This window comes from Mangifera indica, unplaced genomic scaffold (genome assembly GCF_011075055.1).
Source record: "Mangifera indica cultivar Alphonso unplaced genomic scaffold, CATAS_Mindica_2.1 Un_0047, whole genome shotgun sequence".
In the NCBI taxonomy this organism is placed as follows: Eukaryota; Viridiplantae; Streptophyta; class Magnoliopsida; order Sapindales; family Anacardiaceae; genus Mangifera; species Mangifera indica.
This window is the reverse complement of record NW_025401139.1, coordinates 94,729-117,707: the sequence shown is the minus strand read 5'-3', so window position 1 is coordinate 117,707 and position 22,979 is coordinate 94,729. Positions and strand designations below refer to the sequence as shown.

The window sequence follows — 22,979 nt, the reverse complement described above, 5'->3', positions numbered from 1 at the left end:
AACTTTTTCAGTTTTAAAAAGTAACTTATCTCCTATTTTTAAGGTTTTTTTCTTTCATTCTCCAGCAATAATCATTGTCTTCAACTAAATTCATTGACTCTCTCTCTCTTCATCAACATCAACAAAGTCATCTTCTTCATAAAAAATTGGTTGATGAAGAAGAGTCATATTTTTTGTCGGCTAATTAATCAAGGTTGAAGATGGCTCTTCAATTACAGATTGACTGACGACCAAGAAATCATCTCTTCATCATAAATTGGCCAATGATGAAGAAGGCCAAATGATTTCGTCTCTTTGTTGACCATGTCTTTTGACCTTCTTCATCTCTTCGTGTTGATTCGAAGAGAAAGCGTCATACTGCCAACTAGACAACACTGGGATAGAGAGAGAGTATAGGACCAGGCTAAAGATGACGGTCAGAGGTGGAGAAGGTTGCCGAAAAATATAAAAATGAAAAAAAATCTTGAAGGTAAAAATACAATTTTTTAAAATTTAAGGTGTACAAAAATTATTAGTTTTTAAAACTAAAATGAGAAAATAAGATAAAATTTAATTTTATTAATATTAAAGGTTAAATAATAATTATTATTTTAGAATTAATAAATTTTATTAAATTTAATAATTAATAAATAAGTATTTGAAATTTTAAAATTTGACCGGTGGAAATAAGAATCATGCTAACTTTGGTGGGATGAAGTCTTTTGGCCTATAAAGAAACAGAAAACAGCAATGTGGGTGGGACCCAACTACAAAAACATGGCCCTGTCTTGTAGCTTTGATTCAGCTTTTAACTCTCGATTTTGCTTTGTCTTTCTTTAATTTACTTGTTTCAAACTTTCTCTTCTCCTATCTTCCCTTCACTCTCACTCTTCCATTTTCATTTCCTTTTTTCTTCTTAAAAAATCCTCACAATCATTCATATTAATAATAATAGCTTGCTATTATTGTTGTTTTTTTTTCCTTTCTTCCACCATGATAATGTATCTCACTTGCCTCCCATTATCTTTCTCAGATATAATATTTCTTCAACTTCAAGATCCCTCATTCTTCTGCCGCTTTTGTAGTTTCTCTATAATGCTCAATACCACATTCCAACATCTGGGTTGAGTAATGTATATGATTTCATCCCTTCTATTCGTCGCTCCCAACTTTCCCACTTTCCGCATTCCTCAACATTAAGGTTGCTCCGTTTTCGCCATGAAATTAGGTCAGTTTTTATTTAAAGTTCTAAACTTTTTCATTTGTAAACCCCATAAATAAATAATATTTTCTCTTGTTATATTTTCCTCCTTCAATCGGTTATTATTTTTTTTTCACTTTTTAGAATTTAGAACATGTGTTCAAGTATTTTTTTTTTTTTGTTGATATATGCTAAATCTTTTATTATTAATCCCTATATTTGAAAATTTCACTTCTGTAAATGTTGCTTATTTTCAGATTATAATGTATGGATGTATGTAGCATTTATGCATCTACATGTTGCTCATTTTCAGATTATAATGTATGGATGTATATATGTATCATTTATGCATGCACTCCTTTGCTTCTTTAATTTAATGGTAGCTGGAGTTTTGGTTGTTAGTTTTAGTTTTTGTATGATAAGTGGTTGAGCTAGTTCAATGTGCATTGTCCATTATCATATCTGGCATTAACAGGACAAGCCATAGCAGTGTGATTTTCAGTTGCAAATTGTGTAGGTAGAATGTCCAGCGTCACATGTATACTTGGTATTAGGCAATGGTATAATTATCATTAATGACATTGTTTGTTTTTAATTGGTTCTGTGGTTTTAAAGAACTAAACTGGGTTGGAATCTATATTCAATCTAAGGTTCCCTGTTGTTAATTTCTCTGTTTGAACCAATGGTCTCAGTGATCCTTATTAATACTCTCAAAATACGTGGTGTGTTAAGTACCTCTTGTTCAATCCTTTTCGATGTTGGTTAAGAAAGAGGATGATCTTTTATTCCTTGATGCCGTAAAACCAACAAATAATTGTTGAATAATTCACTTAGGATCCACCTTGTAAATGCAAATTTCAATTGAATTGAAATAAATTTGAATTCTATCTTACAAACATTGATTGGACTATATTTGCTTGTAATTCTCCAATTCTCCATCGCAAAGGAATTTGGTCCTTATTCCCATTCAAAACAAGCCTCAAGCATCTCTTTGCAACAATGAAAAGTTCTTGCTCGTTAGATTACCATATCTTTATGGCCAGTACTGATCTTAATCTTTGTTTTATTGAGAATCATTGAAATAATATGTATCCTCATGCTCCTTATGACACAAAATTTGGTGTTAACTTTTTACATGGACGAAAAAATGAACTAAAATCGATTAAGGTCATGCATCTTTCTATGTTTTGGTGTATGCTCACATCAATTAGGGAGAGAATTCTATTTTGTTTCTATTTGGGTCTTGCTTTAAATATTAATTTATTTTAGTGATAGATTACTTACCTTACCTGCCTATGTTTGTTAAAACATGTAAACATTCCTTTTTTTTTTACTCGTGAATTTGACCTAGTTGCATTATTTAATTCCTGAATCATTTCTATGTCTACCCTACAGTTTGATCAATCTTGTTCTAGTGGTTTTGCACCTAGTAGGACTATAGATTGGGATATCCAATATTCCAATGATAAAAATCTTCTTAAACCTGAACATTGATAGTGTAATGTGTTGAACAAACTTTAAATTTGCCCTCTTTTGTTTAATGCTTTGTTTCCAAAGATTATAATAATTGCACTCTATTTCTTTTCTCATCTAGAAGAAGCCTTCTAGTGTAATCTGTTGGGTTTTCGAGGCATTGGTAATCGGTTGCGTAGTGGAATTTAAACTTTATAAAATCAATCAATCCTAAAAACCCTAGCCAGAATGTTGGTTTTACACATATATTTCATGAACATGCGAATACACACATAAGGTGTTTACAAAATTATACCTACATTTGACGACTTCGTCGTTTTTTTGTGGCTAGAGAATAACGTTGTCCAACTCTTGGGAGGCAGCACCTTCGTATCCAAGCAGAGTACGAACAAGGAAAGAGGCTATTTCAATCACAAGAGGCTGCTAAGACTCTGTGATTGAAGGTCTGTGGATTTAGGTTGAAAGGTGGCTAGGGTTTTTTCAAAACAAAATTGATTTTTTTTCCACGAATGCACGTATCCTTATATGGAGTTCGGACGCCTAGAACAATTGGCTCTTTAAAATGGAATGGTTGGCTCCACCTTTCACCACGACACATGGTTGGCAAAGACCATGCATGATTGTGCATGGTCAAAGAAAGGTCAAACTGGTTTTTCTTTCTTGTTGGACAAGGCTAGTTCACTTGCGGTTTGACCTTTGTCCCTAAACACCAAGATTATCTTTAAAAAATCCTTACCTCTGAATTCAAATATGCGTGTGACCTATAAGCTCTTCATATTCATGTGACCTATAAGCTCTTTATTGAGTCGGTAGTGTTCGGATTCAGATTAAATATGGACATAAAACAAGATTGGCTTCTAGTAAAGCATCATAGTCATCGGGTCAACAAAGTGTCAGTAGACATCTCTTACGCCTTTATAACATCATAGTTATGTGTAATTCAATCATTTTATCAATCAATATCTCTCGAGACTGAGACGTAGAAGTTTTTCTATCTCAATAGCTTCTTGGTATGAACTAACACACATCAATGACCAACATAGATTAAACTATGACCTAATCCCACTGTGGGCACAAATTCAAGCGGTCATAGAGGTTATTCAGTATTCTCATGTGAAATAAATTGTCTTACGTTTGAGGAATAACGAATCCTTTATTGATCAACTATAGCCTTCATATATCTCAAGATATGACCAATCACTACTTTTATGGTTACCCCAGTTACAGTGGCATATTGGATAACATCAAACCATACCAATCCTTACATGAGACGATGTGACAATCTCAAGCCAAAGGATCACATGCACTCATAGTGTTAAGAGGATTTATTCCATAGACATTGAAGTAATCATTTATATAGATATCCTCTAGTCGGGTTAGTCATGTGAACATGTCTATAATGTGCACCTATATGTTGCATTGAGCTGTCTACAAACAATTTCAACACATAAGAATTGTCACCAACTTTCGGTGAAGTCGTTCAATACTATGATAATTTCATCATCATTACAAGTGCCCTTGTTTATAGTAATGTAAGGATTATAGATGTTTCTAAAATGACTTCTTAATGTGTATATAGGGTTCCTATAATCAGTTGTCTGATCCTCTTATCACAATTCTATAATTCTAAGGACATATTATTCTTGCGGTCATATAATTAGCAGACATATGAATTGTGTAATAATAAATGTTTTATTAATAATTAATATAAAATTACAAGTACAAATGTCAAATACAATTGACTCTAGTGAACCTACCCTAACATAATCAACTAAAACAAATAATAATCTTAATGATGTATTGGAAGAAATTTCCATTCAATGAAAGGTGTGGGAAATAGAGATTAGGATTCAACTATATCCTAATTAATCAAGTGTATTGTTCCATTTTATTGTGTGTGTTTCTCTTCATAAAAGCAAAGATTAGTTTCCTTTCATTTGGATATAGCGTTGTAAATAGCTATATAACCCATGTATCTTGTACAATTTTAATCATAGTAAAAATTTTTAGAGTAATATAAAAACTTAATGGTATAAGAGTAGAATTTCTAGGAAAATTATTCCATTTCCTTGTCAAAATAGTAGTTGGAACTGAAAATAAAATAGAGTAAAGGAATTCAAATGTTGTTTTTTTGTATTGATAGAGAACAAAATATTACAATATATACAGATACGATGAAATTGTAAAAAGGAAACAAATTAAATCAAATCCCTAAAATACATATTCTATCCTAATACAGCTTGATATCCTTCCCAATATAACAAAAATATAGCTCAACACTCTCCCTCAAGCTGGAGTATATAAATCATATACACCAAGCTTGTTACAAATGGAACTAATGCGAGGACCTCGAAGAGATTTAGTAAGTATGTTAGCTAGCTGATCATTTGAACTAACATGACTTGTGGAGATACAACCTGACAGAATCTTTTCTCGAATAAAATGACAATCGATTTCTATATTTTTTGTTCTTTCATGAAACACTGGGTTCGAGAAATGTGCAGAGTAGCTTTATTATCACAAAGTAATGACATCTGTGATATTTCTGCAAACTTTAATTCTCAAATCAATTGCTTTAACCAGATAAACTCACAAGTGACTAAGGCCATAACACGATACTCTGCTTCTGCACTAGACCTAACAACATCTCACTGTTTACTTTTTCACGATACTAGATTTCCTCCAACCAATATAGAATACCTAGAAGTGGAATGTCTGTCTGATGGAGAACCTGCCTAATCAACATCTGAATATCTAACGATCTGAGTATATCCTTTATTCTCGTATAGCAACCCTTTTCCAGGTGCCTTCTTAATGTACCTTAAAATCTGAACAACTGCATCCCAATGACTGTCACATGGAGACTGAAGAAATTGACTCACAATACTAACAGAAAAAGAAATATCTGGGCGTGTGATGGTTAGATAATTGGGTTTACCAACCAGTCTTCGATATCTTCCAGGATCTACAAGTGGCTCCCCTTGTCCAAGTAAGAGCTTAGTATTATGGTCCATGGGAGAGTCTATAGGTTTACAATCTGACATTCTTGTTTCCTTTAAAATATCCAATGCATATTTCCTTTGAGAGATGACAATTCCAGATTTAGACTAAGCAACTTTTATACCAAGAAATTATCTGAGCAAACCCAAATCTTTGGTTTGAAAGTAACTAAACAGATGCTTCTTTAATTGTTCAATACTCTCCTGATCACTTCCTATAATAACAATGTCATCAATGTAGACCATTAGATAAATACATTATCTCTGTGAAGTATGTCTATAAACACTGAATGGTCAGATTCACTTCGTATCTTGTTGAATTATTGAATAACAGTACTAAAGCGACCAAACCAATCGCAACGGAATTGTTTCAGGCCATATAGAGAACGATGGAGCCAGGAGGGTGCTCCATATAAATCTCTTCTTGCAGTTCTCTATGAAGAAAGGTAGTCTTGATATCCAACTAATGCAAAGGCCATTGTCGAATGGTAGCCATAGATAAAAATAGTCGAACAGATGACATTTTGGGGATAAGAGAGAAAGTTTCATAATAATCAATGCCATATGTCTGAATGTATCCTTTAGCGACCAACCGCTCTTTCAGTCTATCAACCTGACCATTAGGACCAACTTTAATAGCATAGATCCACCTGCAACCAACCGTTGAGTGACTAGGAGGCAATGGAACTAGGTCCCAAGTATGATTAGCATGTAGAACAGTCATCTCATCCACCATTGCTTGTCGCCATTTGGGATCAGATAGTGCCTCACGAACAGTAGCAAGGATAGATACAGAGAACAAAGTGGATACAAAAACATAGTATGGTAAAGATAAACGATGATAACTAAGAAAATTATAGATGGGATGAGGATTATGAGTTAAGCGCATACCTTTGCGAATGGCAATGCGAAATTGATCATAAGGAGATAAGACCGTAGTAATAGAGGATTCTGGAGCAAAAAATGGGGACACTGGGTCCGGAGGGACTAAATCATCTGAAGGAGAAACAAGACCATCACTTGCAGAAGAACTAATTAGAGTAAGGTTTGCATTAGTAGAAAAAGGTGTCTGTTCTGAGGAGACAGGACAACGATTAGGTTCAAAGTGTGAATCTAATAAGGGAACAAGAACTTCTATGATAGGAAAGTTATCTAGTTGAGAAGAAGATGAAAAGTAAGGAGAAGACTAAAAAAACGTAACATCTGCAGAAGGGTAATAGCGACATGTGTTAGAAGAATAACACTGATAATTTTTCTAAAGACACAAGTATCCAAGGAAGACACATTTAATGGAACGAACAAACAATTTGTCTTGTCTAGGAGATAAATAATGAACAAAACACGTACAGCCAAAGACAGGAGGTTGACAAGGAAACAATGACTAACCAGGATATAAAACAAAATGAGGTACCTGATTCTGCAAAACTAAAGAAGACATTCGATTAATTAAGAAGCAAATAATAAGAACAACATCTGCCCAAAAACGGAATGACGCATGACTATGTATCAGTAGGGTATGGGTAGTTTCAATAAGATACCGATTTTTAAGTTTGACAATCTCATTTTTTTGCGGAGTATGAACATAAGAGGACTGTTGTAAAATCCCCTTGGATGCCATAAATTTAGTAAATGGAGTAGAAAAGTATTCATTTGCATTATCACTACGCAATTTACGAATAGTAGTGAAGAATTGTGTTTCAACTTTAGCACAAAAAGATTCAAAAATAGAAAATAATTTAGATATATTTTTCATTAAAAATAACCAAATACAATACGAGTAATCATCAATAAATGTAACAAAATATCGAAAACCTAAAACAGACACGACTTGACTCGGACCCCTTACATCTGAATAGGCTAACTCAAAAGGCGATGTAGCCCAGTTATTGACACACTTTGGAAATAATATACGAATATATTTTCCAAGCTGACAGGACTCACAAGTAAAAGACGATAAATGTGACAAACCAGGTACCATCTTTTGTAGTTTTGATGAACTAGGGTAGCCCAAATGATCGTGAAGAAGGGTGGGAGACTCCGTGAATGCACATGCTACAGAATCAGGTGGACTCGGTCGGTAAAGGCCTTGTGACTCATGTCCTGTGCCAATGATCTGACCTATGCTGCAGTCCTGTATGAGAACAGAGTCATTAGTAAAGGTAATTGTGCAATTTAGAGAACGAATAAGTTTGCTAACGAAAATAAGATTAAATGGACAGTTAGAGAGATAAAAAACAGACCCCAAAGGCAAGAGTGGGAGAAGCATAACCTACTGCCTTTGCATTAATGATAGATCCATTGGCTAATGTTATATAGGCATTGAAGTAGAATTAGTAAATTGAGAAAATAGACAAGGGTTATTAGAGATGTGATCAGAGGCACCGGAATTAAAGACCCATGGCTCGGAAGCGGAAGAGTGAGTAAGACACACAGTTGAATTACCCAAATGAGCAACCGAAGCAACAGAAGATGAAGACTGTTTTGCTGTTTGATACTGGAGATAGTTTTCAAGATCAGCATCTGTGAGTGTCAAAGACGGTGGAGGTTGTACTCCAGAGGTATCACTAGGAAAATCAAATGTACTAGTCTAAACAATATTGATAGTGTGAGATGGACGACTATGGAGCTTATAACATTTGTCCCTGGTGTGACCCCACCTGTTACAATAACTGCACTTTGGTTGATTTCTTCGTTTACCATGATCGCCAGACTTTGATTCTGGGAGACAAGGGTAGATAAGTCAAAATTAGAGGTACTGGAAGATCCAATCATAACACCTGGGGAAGCCACATGGAGTAAACGTGCAAAGACTTCATCAAGAGTTGGGACCACAACATTAGCAAGAATTTGATCTAGAACATAAGGTTAAGACTAATGGCAGTCAATGTGAGAATCATAAAAAATTTGTCTTGCTGGGCTAAGTCTTTTGTTGGAGTTTTACCAACAAGTAATAATAAATTAAATTCAGTCTTCAAGGATGTCATCCGACCTAGAAAGTCAGACATGCTTATGTTGTTGTTTTAAAGTAACCAAGGTTGATACAATAGAGTATAACTGTTGAATATCATTAGTGTATAAAAGTTTAGCTTGAGTCCACATGTCATTACATGTCCTATAAGCTTTAAAAATAGAATGGAGTTGAGGATCATTAGTATTCAATAACATGCTACATAACAATGCATCAGTCCTAGTCCAAGTAGTTTTATTAGATGTAATATTCTCAGCCTTCTTAGTGAGATGATCTTCAACGGATATAGCCCATGCACTATAATTCAACAGATATAGCCCATGAGGTATAATTATTGCTCCCTATTAATTTTACCATAGTAATTACTGGAAGAGAATTAAAGGGAAAGATAGAACTTGATTTGGAGCACTTAATGGACATGTCGAACCACAGATCAGAGAACGGAAGAAGTTTCTAGAGAAAAGTGACGACTCAGAGCAACTAGAAGCTAACAAAACAAGTCAGAGGTCTTCTGGACAGTGAGAAACAACTGTTGGACTTGTCTGGCAATGTGAACAGTGAAAGAGGTTTTTGGTGACGTCACCAGCGGTGCATTTAGCAACCAGTAGAGGTGAGCCTTCAACAAGAATGATCTCCGACTTCTTCTGAGTCGATTGATGATGACGGTGTAGTCCCACGTGAGCCGGAATAGTAGATCGGAGATCACGACCCAAAGAGAGAAAGGGTCGATGCGTGCAGCAGATTCCGTCGTTTGAGTCCAACGAGAGAGGCGGTGTCATCGCATAGTCATTGGAACAGGAGATCGACGACAGAAGATACTAAGAGAACGAGTGGCGTGTGGAGGCACATGGGGCCGTAAACAACGAAGCACCTTTGATGGATTTGACAGCGAGATACTCCTAGTCACACTGGTATAAGCACAATCATTGGAAAATGACAGAGGCCCATTGATTGGAGAAACAGTCGAAAAAAAGATTCGGATCCGAAGGAAAATCAGTTGAGACTGCTTAAAAAAAATTTAAATGCCTAATCTAGACTCTGATACCATGTAAATAAAACAGAGTAAAGGAATTAAAATTTTTTTTCTTGTATTGATAAAGAACAAAATATTACTATATATACAATTACGATGAAATTGTAAAAAGGAAACAAATTAAATTAAATCCCTAAAATACATATTCTATTCTAATACGATTTAATATCCTTTCTAATATAACAAAAATATAGCTCAATAAGAACAATGGCCGAAACAGTCCTAATGGTCATCAGAATCTCAAGATTATCGCTAGAAGTTGCTGATTCACTTCAGATCTACCAGATCATTATTAGAATCTCAAAAAACCTATTGAAAGTCATCAAAATTTTGTCAGGAGGTTGTCAAATCTCGTTGAAACTTTATAGGGCTCTCAAACTCTATTGATAGACTCAAAATTTGTCCTAATTCTACCAGAAAGTATAGATCTCACCTCATCGATGCCAAAAAACCTTAGATGATGTTGAAATCCACTTAGAAGATACTAAAATCCTTCAAACCCTATTGAAATCTACTTAGAATTCGTTGAAATCTACTCAGAAGTTATTGGAATTCTTTTGGAGCTATCAAAAATTGTAGATCTTCCTTCGTCATTGCCAAAATCCTTCAAAAGTTGTCAATAACTCAAGGGGTATTGGTTGAAATTATAAATTGACCTTTAAAAATCCCTTGTAGTTTGAAATCTTTAGAAGTATTCGTAGACCCCCGAAATTACAAGAAATTGTTAGGCCATTGTAGGTTTACGCAAGAAGGCAAAAGAGAGGAGCAGCCATGACAACAACAAACAAGCTAGAGAAGGACACGTCAGCCGAGTATAAGGAAAACAAATCAATAGAAGATTCAGTTGAGCAATTAGAGAGTAGTTGAGCCAACTGGAAGAGTAGTTAGTCAGTTAAATGAGTAATTTGTAATGGCAGGAAATATATTAGGAAAGGGAATAAGGAGAGGGGGGATATACTGTATTTTGTAGAGTGAAACTGAGATCATTGTATTGAGAGAACTAGTATCTTAGTTGTTGGTAATTCCTGTATTCATGGGAGCTGTAGTCATAATAGAAGTATATTCATTCATTGATTGAATTACTGTTGTTTACAATCACTTGCATTGTTTCATTACATTGAGAATGATTGTATAACTGAGTGGTTGCTTGGATCCTTTGCATCTTCTGAATTGGCTAATTAAAATTTTGTCTGGAACCTATCAAAGTGGTATCAGAGCAAGGTTATGGTTGGGACGAGAATGGATTCCACAATGGAAAAAATAGAGAAAAATATAGCCAAAGTGAAGGACACAATGGATTTGCTAAAAACGTTTATGGAGCAACTGATGAAAGATAAAATGACAGAACAAGAAGTTTCAACGACAGGGGTAAATAGGAGAGTAGCAACTCCACTAGAGGGCCAAGAGGCCGAGACCAAGAGGGATGACCCCTATTGTAATATGGGGAATTGAAACGATACTAGGAAACTGGACATGTCAATCTTATACGAAGATGATCCCGTAGGCTGGTTATATAAGGTAGAAAGGTATTTTCGAGTTAATCGTGTGTCGGAGTGGGAAAGACGCTACTTTGGGTTGGTTTTAGTGGATGGAGATGCGTGAGCCAGTCGTTGATATCAAAGAACTACAGGGATTTCTTGGTCTTACGAGTTATTATCGATGATTTGTCAAAAACTACAACAAAGTCGCTGCACCTCTCGCACAATTACTTAAAAAAGATTTATTCTTATGGAGTGATGAAACTTTTGTAGCCTTTGATAAACTCAAGCAAACAATGGTTTTAGCTCCGGTGCTAGCTCTACTTCATTTTTCCAAGACCTTCATTGTAGAGACGGATGCTTCGGGAGCTGGTCTTGGAGTTGTATTGATGCAAGGCAATAGGCCAATAGCTTATTACAGTAAGAAGTTATCGGATAAAGCCCAGTTGAAGTTGACATATAAGCATGAATTGATGGCTATTGTATTGGCTATCCAGCAGTGGTGACACTATTTAATTGGTAGGCATTTTTAGATTAGAACTGATCAGTGTAGCCTGCACTTTTTGATGGATCAACGTCTATTAACTGCGAAGCAGCAGAAATGGGTTCTAAAACTTATGGGATTTGATTTCGAGATCATCTACCGACTTGGCTATGAAAACAAAGCAACAGATGCTCTGTCTTGACAACCTTCTTCTTCTTCTACCTCAGCTCAGTTTTCTTCTATTTCAGTAGCTCACCCTTCTTACTTGGAGCAACTCCCAGAAGACTTTCACCGTGACTCCAAATTACAGTAGATTATTATTGAATTACTCCTTGACTCTCAAGCACATGATGGCTTTCAACTACGACATGAAATTTTATTGTATTAAACAACGCTCCACCCTTATTCTGCTTTTCCTATCCAAATTTCATTCTTCACCATTTGGAGGGCATTATGGGTTTTTCTGTACCTTCAAGCGAATTGAGGCTGTATTTTATTAGGAAGGTTTACAAAAATCTGTCAAAGATTATGTTGCATAGTACTTTATCTGTCAAGCTAATAAATATTAGGCTCAATCCCTCGCAGGCTTGCTTCAGCCCTTGCCGATTCCCACTCAAGTATGGTCAGATATTTCTATTGATTTTGTGGAAGGATTACCCCCATCTAATGGTTATAGTACAGTTCTGGTAGTAGTAGATAGATTTACTAAATCTGTTCACTTCTTAGCTCTGAAACATCCATATTCAGCAAGGGATGTTGCTGCTCTTTTTGCTCGCGAAGTAGTGCGGTTACATGGGTATCCATCTACAATAGTTTTTGATAGGGACAAAATTTTTATGAGTTCTTTTTGGATTGAAATGTTTAAGGTGACTGGAACGAATTTGCACTTTAGCACTGCATATCATCCACAATCGGACGGTCAAACAAAGGTCGTGAATCATTGTCTTGAAACTTACCTTTGTTGTTTTGTAGGTTCTCAACCTCGACAATGGATACGATGGCTTCCTTAGGCTGAATTTTGGCTTAATACAACTTGTCATAGTTCGGCGGGGATAACTCACTTTGAAGCCCTTTATGGACATGATCCTCCACCTCTTTTACGTTTTCTAGATGATCCAATTGTTAATGAGTCTGTGGCACAAATATTATAGCATCGCAATCAAATATTAGATGAGCTAAAGCTTAACTTGCAGTGCGCTTAACATACTATGAAAATGAGAGCAGATCTGAAGTGGAGAGACCTACATTTTCAAGTTGGGGATTTGGTTTATTTGCGTCTACAACCGTATCGATTTTGGTCTCTTGCAAAACACCCAAACGAGAAGTTGGCACCCAGGTTTTATGGACCTTACAAAGTTCTGCAGCAAATTGGTCTAATGGCATATGAATTAGAGCTTTCTCTTGGTACACAAATCCATCCTGTGTTTCATATTTCCTTGCTTAAAAAAGCCATTAGCAATTCCCATGTTGTCCAGCCTTTACCTTCTTGCCTTAATGTTGACATGGAGTTGCAATTAAAACTAGAAACAGTTCAACAGTTTCGAGAATTGGCTGATGGAAGCTGTCAGGTTCTGATCAGTTGGACAAGGCTCCTTGAATTTGAGTCCACTTGGGAAGATTATGATTTGATTGCTTCTTTGTTTTCGTCTTTCCACCTTGAGGACAAAATGCATCTTTTGGGGGGGAGAAATGTTAGACCATTGCAGGTTTACGCAAGAAGGCAGGAGAGGAACAACCACGGTAGTAGCAAACAAGCTAGAGAAGGACACATCAGCCAAGTATAAGGAAAACAAATTAGCAGAAGATTCAGTTAAGCAGTTAAACAGTAGTTGAGCCAACTGGAGGAGTAGTTAGTCAGTTAGATGAGTAATTTGTAATGGCGGGAAATATATTAGGAAGGGGAATAAGGAGAGGGGGGATATACTGTATTTTGTAAAGTGAGATTGAGATCATTGTATTGAGAGAACCAATATCTTAGTTGCTGGTAATTCCTGTATTCATGGGAGCTGTAGTCATAATAGAAGTATATTCATTCATTGATTGAATTACTCTTGTTTACAATCACTTGCATTGTTTCATTACATTGAGAATGATTATATAACTAAGTGGTTGCTTCAATCCCTTGCATCTTCTGAATTGGCTAACTAAAATTCTGTCTGGAACCTATTAGAAATAAAAAAATATCCCTATAGTTTTAAGAACTATCAAATTCATCTCAGTAATTCCAAAATAATATTAGATACACCCTTATATCTTTGAAAGTTTTCAAACATCTTAGGGAATGGCCTTTAACATAGAATCCTCAACTTCAAAAGTGACCTTTTCCCAAGGAACACCTAACTTGCGAGAAATTCATCCTTGACTCTTTTTCCTAGTGGTTCTTTAACACAAAAAGGTAATTTTCTAAGTGCCCTCAATGTGACTCAAGGAAAGAATCCTTGGATTGTGGACTCTGGTGCCTTCGATCACATGACGGGTGACTTTATTTTTTTCCATAACTAGTAGTCTCATACATATTCAATTGTTGTCAATAGCAAGTTAGGTGGCTAAAGTATTGAGTAGTGGATAAATCTACTTGGTGAAAATCATGGAAACTTCCTTCTATTTCAAATGCCTTTGTGGAGTCTTCCTTATCAAAGTAAGTTTCCCTTGTAGTCTCCTAAATCTTCTGCATTGATTTGTAGATTATGAAATCTGCTTGATTATTGTTGTTCATTGAATTGAGTAGCAAAGACATAACCATGTTATTCTCGGCCTTCTACCCTTTGAATTTTGGGTCTTCCTTTGTTGGTTGGGAAGCTGCCCCACTGAGTTAGTCATCCTTGCCTTTACCACACATGTACATGATGACTAAGTGGGACCACTGAAAGTAATTTTGACCATTCAGCTTGTGGCTGGTGATAAGAGTTGTTGAGTTCTCCAATCCTCTATTGTTGTTTGGAATCAGAGAGCTATGGGGGATGTGACATTAGATGATGATGATGATGAAGGTGCCATTCGGTTTGAGTTGGAATGGAACGATCAAAATTGTATTGATACGATCTATAAGAAAAAAGTAGGCATTCTCATTGATTTGTGAAGAAAAAATAGACTTGGTCTCATTGATTCAGAAATGTATAAGCTCCACACATATATATACAAAACATTTTGAAATCTACAAACATAAAGGAGGAGATAATTCCCAAATTTTATGAAGAGAAAATCTCCATAGAATCAGGAAACAATACTGAATTAAAACCAAATTAAGGTGATTCAATAAAACAGAACTGAATCCCTCTGACTAGAAAACTAGAAACTAATTATAGTTGACGAATGACAGCTGCAAATGATAGTAAACCAGTCTGGATATTCATCTGGATCTCCACAGTATGTATGCATGGAGCTAGACGAGTCACCTATTATGCTTTCTTCAATATGGCCTCTTTCAAAGTCACCATTTGTTTATAATTGCTTAATAACTTGTTTATCTGCCAAATTATCGCTTAGGGACCTCAGCACAACATCCTCTTCATCTTTTATTTTAGCGTACAAAAAGTTTGTACAAACCATGATAATGTTAGAATGGTGGTGCTTGTTATTAGTGTTTCCCCAGGGTTGGTAGGTCTTACGTTCAAATGTTTCATGAAAATAACACGCAATTTCTTAGTCAAAAGTAGTGTTCCAGATTAACTGTTATTTCTCAGTTCCCTTCCATCTTGTTGCATAGAAATGCATTTTTTTTTTCTGACTGAGTTTTCTCTTGGCCTGGCTCAGGTTTTCTGCAAAGTGATTTTGACTCATCAACAGGCCATAGTTTGGACGGAAGTTTCAGAAAGTCTAATTCTGGTCGGTAATGAGGCTTATCTTCTTTAATATTTTATTTTAATCCTTGTGGTGTTGGGGTTAACCGATCTCGCATTACCTCTTTTATATGTATGCTATACGTCATTTTGATCTCATGTGATTGTTCCTATGTTAATAACTCATACCTTGTTTGAAATGAAGGTCAGTAATCATGCCTTTAATTTAGGAAATATAACTTAGATTTTGATCTATGCTATACATCAGGAAAGAAATAATGAAGATCAGAAATTAAAGCTGAGAAAAAAGGGGAGAAACTAGGAGGAATGATAGATTAAACAGATTTTGGAGTAAAAGAGATAACTAAGGAGAAAAGTTCATAAATGAAATCATAGTGTACTGAAACTAATTCCTCTGAATTGAATTATTCCATTTACAATAGGTACAGTATATTGCTTGAGAATAAAATAGGAAAACAATCCCCTAAGAGCTAAACCAATAAACAAACTAACTAATTTATATCAAACTAGTAAACAACAAAATAGTGACAAAACTAAAAAGTGGAAGTTTGTTTCTCAAATACCCTAAAGAGTGGGATTTTCGTATACTTGCCAACAATAAATTTTGAGGGAGGAGGAAATAAAAAGAAAGAGATGACCGAGAATCAGTTTTATTCATTAAAAGTCACTTCCAAAATCTAAAGGACATCACAACCAATTTTTTAGTGGCTACAAATAAATTGAAGTCTTGTTGGTTTTCAATAGCTTGTAAACTGAAAAAAAATTTTGAATATCATATCAAATAAACTCTCAAATATTATTTATATTATGGTACAACTGAAATGTTTGAATTGGATTTTAGTTTTTCAGAATTGTTTTTGGATACAAATCAAGTGGGACTTCTAAAAATATTTTTTTATATATTAAAGGCTAAGCTTCTTGATTCTGCATCAGAATTGGGTGTAGAAAAATTAAGACGTAATTAGTACACATTTTCTTTGGAGTAAGATGATGCATACCTGAGCCACTGGATATAATTTTCTTTTCCCACTTGCCTTCTCTTCCCAGCTTGCTCAGCTGCCCTGCAATCAAATATTCATTTGACAATGACAGCCTGCTGGTTTATTAGCACAGAACACACACACTTACATTATGGAATGAAATGCCTTTATTGATTGGAAAGATCTTAACATAACAGTCCTAACTCACTGCCTTATTCTGGAAACTAATTACAACTTACACTTATTCTGATGAAAGTTATAGAATCCACAAGGCTGAAGTCCCCTAATTTCCCTCCCAATTCCCAGTGTCTTTCATTGCCCTAATCTCCTCTCCTACTGCCTTTTTATAGGCTGGAATTTTCATTCAAATCTTCTTTCTATTGAGTTATCTGTACTGGATTCAAATTTCAATCTAAATTGAGTTTATCTTAAGTTGTAGTGACTTCCTATCTTTTGTTATAGACTTTGGTAATAGATGGTCTAACAATACCCTCCCCCAAAAAACCCCCCAAAAAAAAAAAAAACTTCACCTTGTCCTCAAAATGAAAAGTAGGAAATTTGATAACAATAAAATCGAAATTCTCTTAGGAGCTCTTTGATAAGGGTAGACCTTCTTATTTTATTAGGGCTTCTAAAGAGTCTAAAAAGGTCCTTTGCATGTCTAAAACTTCCTTTCGCTGGACTTGCAATTTGACATCATCGGTAAGACAAGGAGAAAGAGGTTGACTATCCACACGGGGACCAATGGCCACCTTATGTAACAAAACATGAAATATAGGGTGAATGGGAGCATAGGTAGGAAGGGCTAGCTTCTAGGTGACAACTTCAATTTTTTCCATGACCGCATATGTCCCGTAATACCATGGGCTAAGTTTCTCATTAGGTCGAGTGGCCAACCTAATGAGTGAGAGAAGTTGATAGGGTTGTAATTTGAAAAAACCCCAGTTGCCTAATTGAAACTGGACTTCCCTGTGAGACATGTCAACATACTTTTTCATGCAATTTTGATCCTTTACAAAGTTTTCATTTAGCTCATCTAATACTATGTTTCGATATTGGAATTGGATATTGATGTCCCACCACCAATTCCATATCTCTTAAACACAATATGGTTGGAGGATCCTGGGCATACAAAGATTTGAAAAGTGTCATCCCTATGGCCCCATGGTAGGTGACGTTGTATCAAAATTCAACCCACGAAGCCATTTCACCCATTGTTTTGGTTTCAAGCCAGAGAAACATTGCAAATACTTCTCAAGATTCCTATTCACTATTTCAATTTGCTTGTCAGATTAAGGGTGATACGCAAAACTAAATTTAAGGGATGTACTTGCTAGGTAAAATAACTCAAACTAGAAGGTGCTCGGGAATACTCTGTCATTATCGGAAACAATGGTACGGGGGTACCCTTGTAAATGGACTATTTCTCAAACAAAACTTTAGTTACCTATTGTATTGTATACGGACTCCAAAAGGAAAGAAATGACTATATTTTGTAAATCAATCCACAACGCCCATGATGGTGTCATAACCGTTGGATTTAGGTAATCCACCAATAAAATCTATAGCAACATCCTCCCAAACTTGAGTGGGAATAGAATGGGGTTGTAATAAACCATCTGGTCGAAGCACTTACGTACTTCTCGTGTTGGAATGATCTACATTCTCTTCAAGGGAAACTGCCACTGGAAAGAGTGGTATTGAAAACCCAAACTAAGGCATTGTAACATAAAATTAAATATGCATAGTTACTTGATTTCTTTCATGCTTCCTTCAAATGTAGTGTCTGCTTTCAAACCTTAGATTTAAAAATTTAATTCCTTCATTTAATAGCCAACAGTTTGTTCAGTAACATTGGGATAACCCTTGAAAGCCCATACATAGTGAATAGCAGGGCCAAGAATGCATCCGAGGACTGAAACTCCTAAACTTTGTGCTGTCCTAAAAGTTGCTGCTTGACTACAATGCCAGCCCTGGTATATAGTTTTCACCGTCCTTTCCAGCACCCTTTCATTATTGGTTCCAAAATTATGCCTGCTGTAAAATATAGCCCATGAGGCAGTACAATTTTAGTTTTTATTTTTTCTTTTCAACTTTAGTTTCATTACTTTGAACAATATTTAGCCACTGCCCACAAACAGTTTTTAGCCTAATAATTTCCACTGCTTTAGCTCACACTGAACCTAAATCTTAGGAAGAGGATTCATCTCAAGACCTGGGTACAAAATTTTACATTCCACCTTAGAAAAGTGACTTGCTATTACAGATAAAATGTAAAGAATTACATTAATATATCTTAGCAGATTGGATTTAGCCCATATTTCTTGATTTCAGTGCTTATTTACTAATAAGTCTCATGTTGTTCAAGTTGGAAACGGCACAAAGAAATAATTAGACAATTATAGTTTGTGATTTAATGGGAAGTCGTTTAATTTGATAGAGTACAATGCTTTCTAAATAGACCTTATAAAATTCACAATGAAAATTATTTTGAGGTAAATATATCCGATCTAGTCCACACTAGTTCATGTTTTGTAAGAAGTGAGTTCCTATGTAGTTTTATCCTGTAACTTAATTTTAGCTTTCTTTACGACGTTACAATCTAACTTATAATACCTAATAAATCTTTTCTGATAATTCCTTGAACTATTTTATCATCTGAGATGTTTCTTGTCTGTAATCATCTTTTTTTCTGTATTATGCTTTTCTTTATTTTGAATAAATATGTATAATAACTGTTAGTGCTGAATGTATTGGGTGCTACTGTATGCAGTTATATCTGCTCACAGTATATCTGGTGTTTCAGCTTCAAGCAATTTCAATCCTGTTTCTAGAAGAGTGTACAAGGGATTGAAGGATTTTAGGAAGAAACTTGTTGACCGAGAACTATTCACACAAAATCTTGAAGATTGGATTATTGAAAAATCTCTTTCAGATGAAGCTACTGGGGAACAGGCTTTCCAGTCTCCATTTCTCATGGATGAATTGCGCAATCTTGATTTAGCATTAGAAGGTGTTCTATTTCAGCAGCTGTGTCGTATGCCATGCTCAGCATATGCTTCTGATTATTCGGAAGAAGATGAGTTTCTTGCACTAGAGGACTTCCTCCATGCTATTCTAAACGCCCTGTGGCGTACATTTTGGCGTAAAAGTGGCCCATTGCCATTCTTTTTATCTTGTCCCCGCCATCCTGGATCCAGGTTTTATTCTGTAGAGAAGGCAATATCTCGGGGAAAGCTTGATGAGCTTTGTGGATTAGCTTTGATAGCTAAAGCTGGGAATGATTTGAAAGTCCATTGGGATCAAGTGGTACAGTTTACCTTGTTTAGATCAGATATATTATCAGAAAATGAGTTGAAGTTGTCTCCTAGCAGCATTTGTGAAGCTCTATTTTATGGTATTCATGTACTTCTTGCTAGAAGTTTGAGCAAGCTCTGTAACATTGACAATGATTCTGTTTTTGTCTTGGTTCTTGATTCTAAATTTGGTGGAGTGATAAAACTTCGTGGCGATATTGGAAAACTTGAATTCAACTCAACTAACCCCTATCTATCTGTGGTTGAGTGGATCAAATGCAATGCTGAAATCAGTATTTCTGCAGTTGACCAGATATGGAACAAGTTGGGAAATGCAAGTTGGGGGGATCTTGGAACCCTGCAGATAATTCTGGCAATCTTCTATTCCATCGTCCAGTGGGTTGGACCACCAAGAAAGTCTATAGCCTCGTTGGCTTCAGATCATAGCCTTCGCCTTCAGAAACGTAGGCTAGAGTGCCGTCTATCGGAGAATGAAAATGCATTGGTACCTTTCCAGTATACAAGCCATCAACGAGCAGAGATTGTTGAGGTTGATCAGTGTGATACTCCAACATTCAGAAAGCAAGCATCATGCTTAAGGCTCAAGCAGGGTGAAATATTGGTACTGGAGGATCAACAACAGGGGCAAAGAGGTTTTCAAATACAGGATTCTTTGAAAAGAGGGAACCATTTCCTCTACAGTGCTGTTGCTCTAGAAAATCCCCCACAGCTGATGACCTTGTATGTGGGTGCTCATCCATCCAGGCTGGAGCCATCTTGGGAGGATATGAGTCTGTGGTACCAAGTACAGAGGCAAACCAAGGTATTAAACATCTTGAAGCAACAGGGAATCTCAAGTAAATATTTGCCGGAACTCATTTCTTCTGGTCGAATTTTGCATTCTGGTCCCTGTGAAAAACAGAACCCAGGGGGACGCTGTGATCATCCATGGTGTGGAACCCCAATACTTGTGACGTCTCCAGTTGGGGAGCCACTTTCGCTAGTTGTTGCTCATAATGGCCTATTGTCCTCAGAAGATGCAATACGCTGCTGCCGAGACTGCCTAGTTGCTCTAAGAAGTGCAGCATCAGCCAATGTTCAGCATGGTGATATTTGTCCTGAAAACATAATACGTGTTGTTGACTCACAGGGCATGAGAAACTTATTTCTATACATCCCAGTGTCATGGGGACGTGCAGTAATTGAAGACAGGGACAGCCCAGCAATAAATTTACAGTTCTCATCATCTCATGCACTTCAGCATGGGAAGCTTTGTCCATCATCCGACGCTGAGAGCCTCATTTACTTCTTATTTTTTGTTTGTGGAGGAACTATGGAGCAACAAGACTCAATTGAATCTGCATTGCAATGGAGGGAGAGAAGTTGGGCAAGCAGGTCAATTCAGCAACATCTAGGCAAGGTTTCAGCCCTCTTAAAGGCATTTGCCGATTATGTGGATAGCCTGTGTGGAACTCCATATCCAGTCGACTATGATATTTGGTTAAAAAGACTAAATAGAGCTGTGGATGGTGCAGCAGATAGAGGTAAAATGATTGAAGAAGTAGCTATAACTTTAAGACTAGAGGATGTTGCTGAGTCTTCAGGAGCCTCAGTAGGTGGTACTTAAAATTAGTTTCATGATTAAGAAGAGCTGAGTTTTGATGGGGTTTGGTTTTGTAAGAGTTTTTGAGTGAAATTGGCATGGTTTTGGTTCAATGGGCTTTGGGGACACTATGATCTTAACACAACTTATCAACCTCAACTATGTGAATCTTTTATCAAGTTGGGGCTTCATAACAAGATGAAGAAATTATGTAGGCATTTTTTGGATTGGATTTAATGTAAATGTAACTTAAGTGTAATTGTTATTCATTATTTATGATTAATTGGATTTTCGCCCTTGTTTTTCATTGTGCAAAAAAAAACATATTAGATGATTTTCTTTCAAGATAAAAAGGGAAAGTATTACTAAAGCAAATTATTTTAACAATAATGAAAAATTATTAAAGCTTTTTTAATAGGGATGGATTAGAACTGAACCAAGCCCAAACATATGGACTGGTTTGAGCTTGATTTGAATGGTTTTAGAGGTGTTTTGAGTTTATGTTGAATTAGTCAAATTAATCTGAAGAAATATTCGAGTTTAGTGTAGGAAAAACATTTGAGGTTCTTATATAAATTTATAGTTCAAGTTTATAACTCAAGTTTGTAATTGAAGTTCATAACCTCGAGTTTATAGTTTAAGTTAATGATTTAAATTTTTAGCCTAATTTTATAGTTCAAATTCATAACTTAAGTTTGTGGTTTAAATATGTAGTAATATCAATGTAATGTAAGTCAAATGTTATTTAGCAATATGTGAAAGTTCATTTGGAAATTCCCTAATGAAACTTATTTACTTCATCTTGAAGTAAGTATCTACATGCCCCCAATTCACAGTATGCTTGCTATGAATTACCGACACATTTGATTGACATATACGTAAGCAATAAGAGTTGCAAAAATATCTCAACAGAACTGCATATGATATTCCTCTTTGAGCCATTACTTTCAACATCTAAATTTTCCTCTTTCTCCTTTGTTGCGAGTGTGACAAAGACAATTTCACAACAAACTAGATAACATAATTTTGAATAATATGTTGATGTAATTTCATGGATGTAATAACTTGCACAAGACAAACGATGTTTTAAAGTTCACCATACTATTTAATGATAATAGTGCTATGCGAGATACATTTTGAATGTATGTTTGAAAGAACAAGTTCCAATATAAAATTATGAGATCAACCAAGTTTCATTAAGAGACTAAATATTTGTATAAACAATATTAATGATGGATATGAACAATAAGGATTGAAGGTCGTAATTATTTTTCATTATGACACTTAGATGATGATCACACGACTATAGGATACAATAATGTTTCATTGTAGATAAATAGATACCTATACTTTGAGACATTTTAAAGATAATATTTATCGTAATTGATTTGATTGTGTAAATAAACTAAAAGAAATTATCATGGCTACGAGATAACAAATTATAATACACACAAACATAACGTGAAAAAAATAAAGACAGGGCTTTAAACCAAGTTGCCCATGAGATTGGTAACTTAACAAAACGGTTAACTTTGGGGTTACCAGCAATTAAATTTTTCTCTCTTGGGTGTGTCAAAAATGGCAAACATATGAAGGGTTTGTGAAAATAACCCTTAGGCTCTGAATCACAATTAACTTAATGTCAATATAATATATGGCTAAGTGTATTTAAATATTGATCGAAT

The 22,979-nt window shown here is 35.5% G+C and overlaps 1 protein-coding gene across 3 annotated transcripts; it reads left to right on the top strand.

Moving 5' to 3' along the window:
• The first annotated feature begins 851 nt into the window (after positions 1-851).
• On the top strand, positions 852-21,591 carry LOC123206731. Of its 3 annotated transcripts, none has more exons than XM_044623948.1 (3): positions 852-1,207; positions 15,369-15,440; positions 19,202-21,591. In XM_044623948.1, the coding sequence occupies exons 1-3, from the start codon at positions 1,198-1,200 to the stop codon at positions 21,316-21,318; spliced, it is 2,199 nt and encodes a 732-aa protein (XP_044479883.1). In that variant the 5' UTR covers positions 852-1,197; the 3' UTR covers positions 21,319-21,591. The 3 variants fall into 3 exon arrangements, with proteins under 3 accessions (XP_044479883.1, XP_044479882.1, XP_044479884.1); XM_044623947.1 differs by having other exon boundaries at positions 19,169-21,591; XM_044623949.1 differs by lacking the exon at positions 15,369-15,440 and having other exon boundaries at positions 19,169-21,591.
• Positions 21,592-22,979: the final 1,388 nt, after the last annotated feature.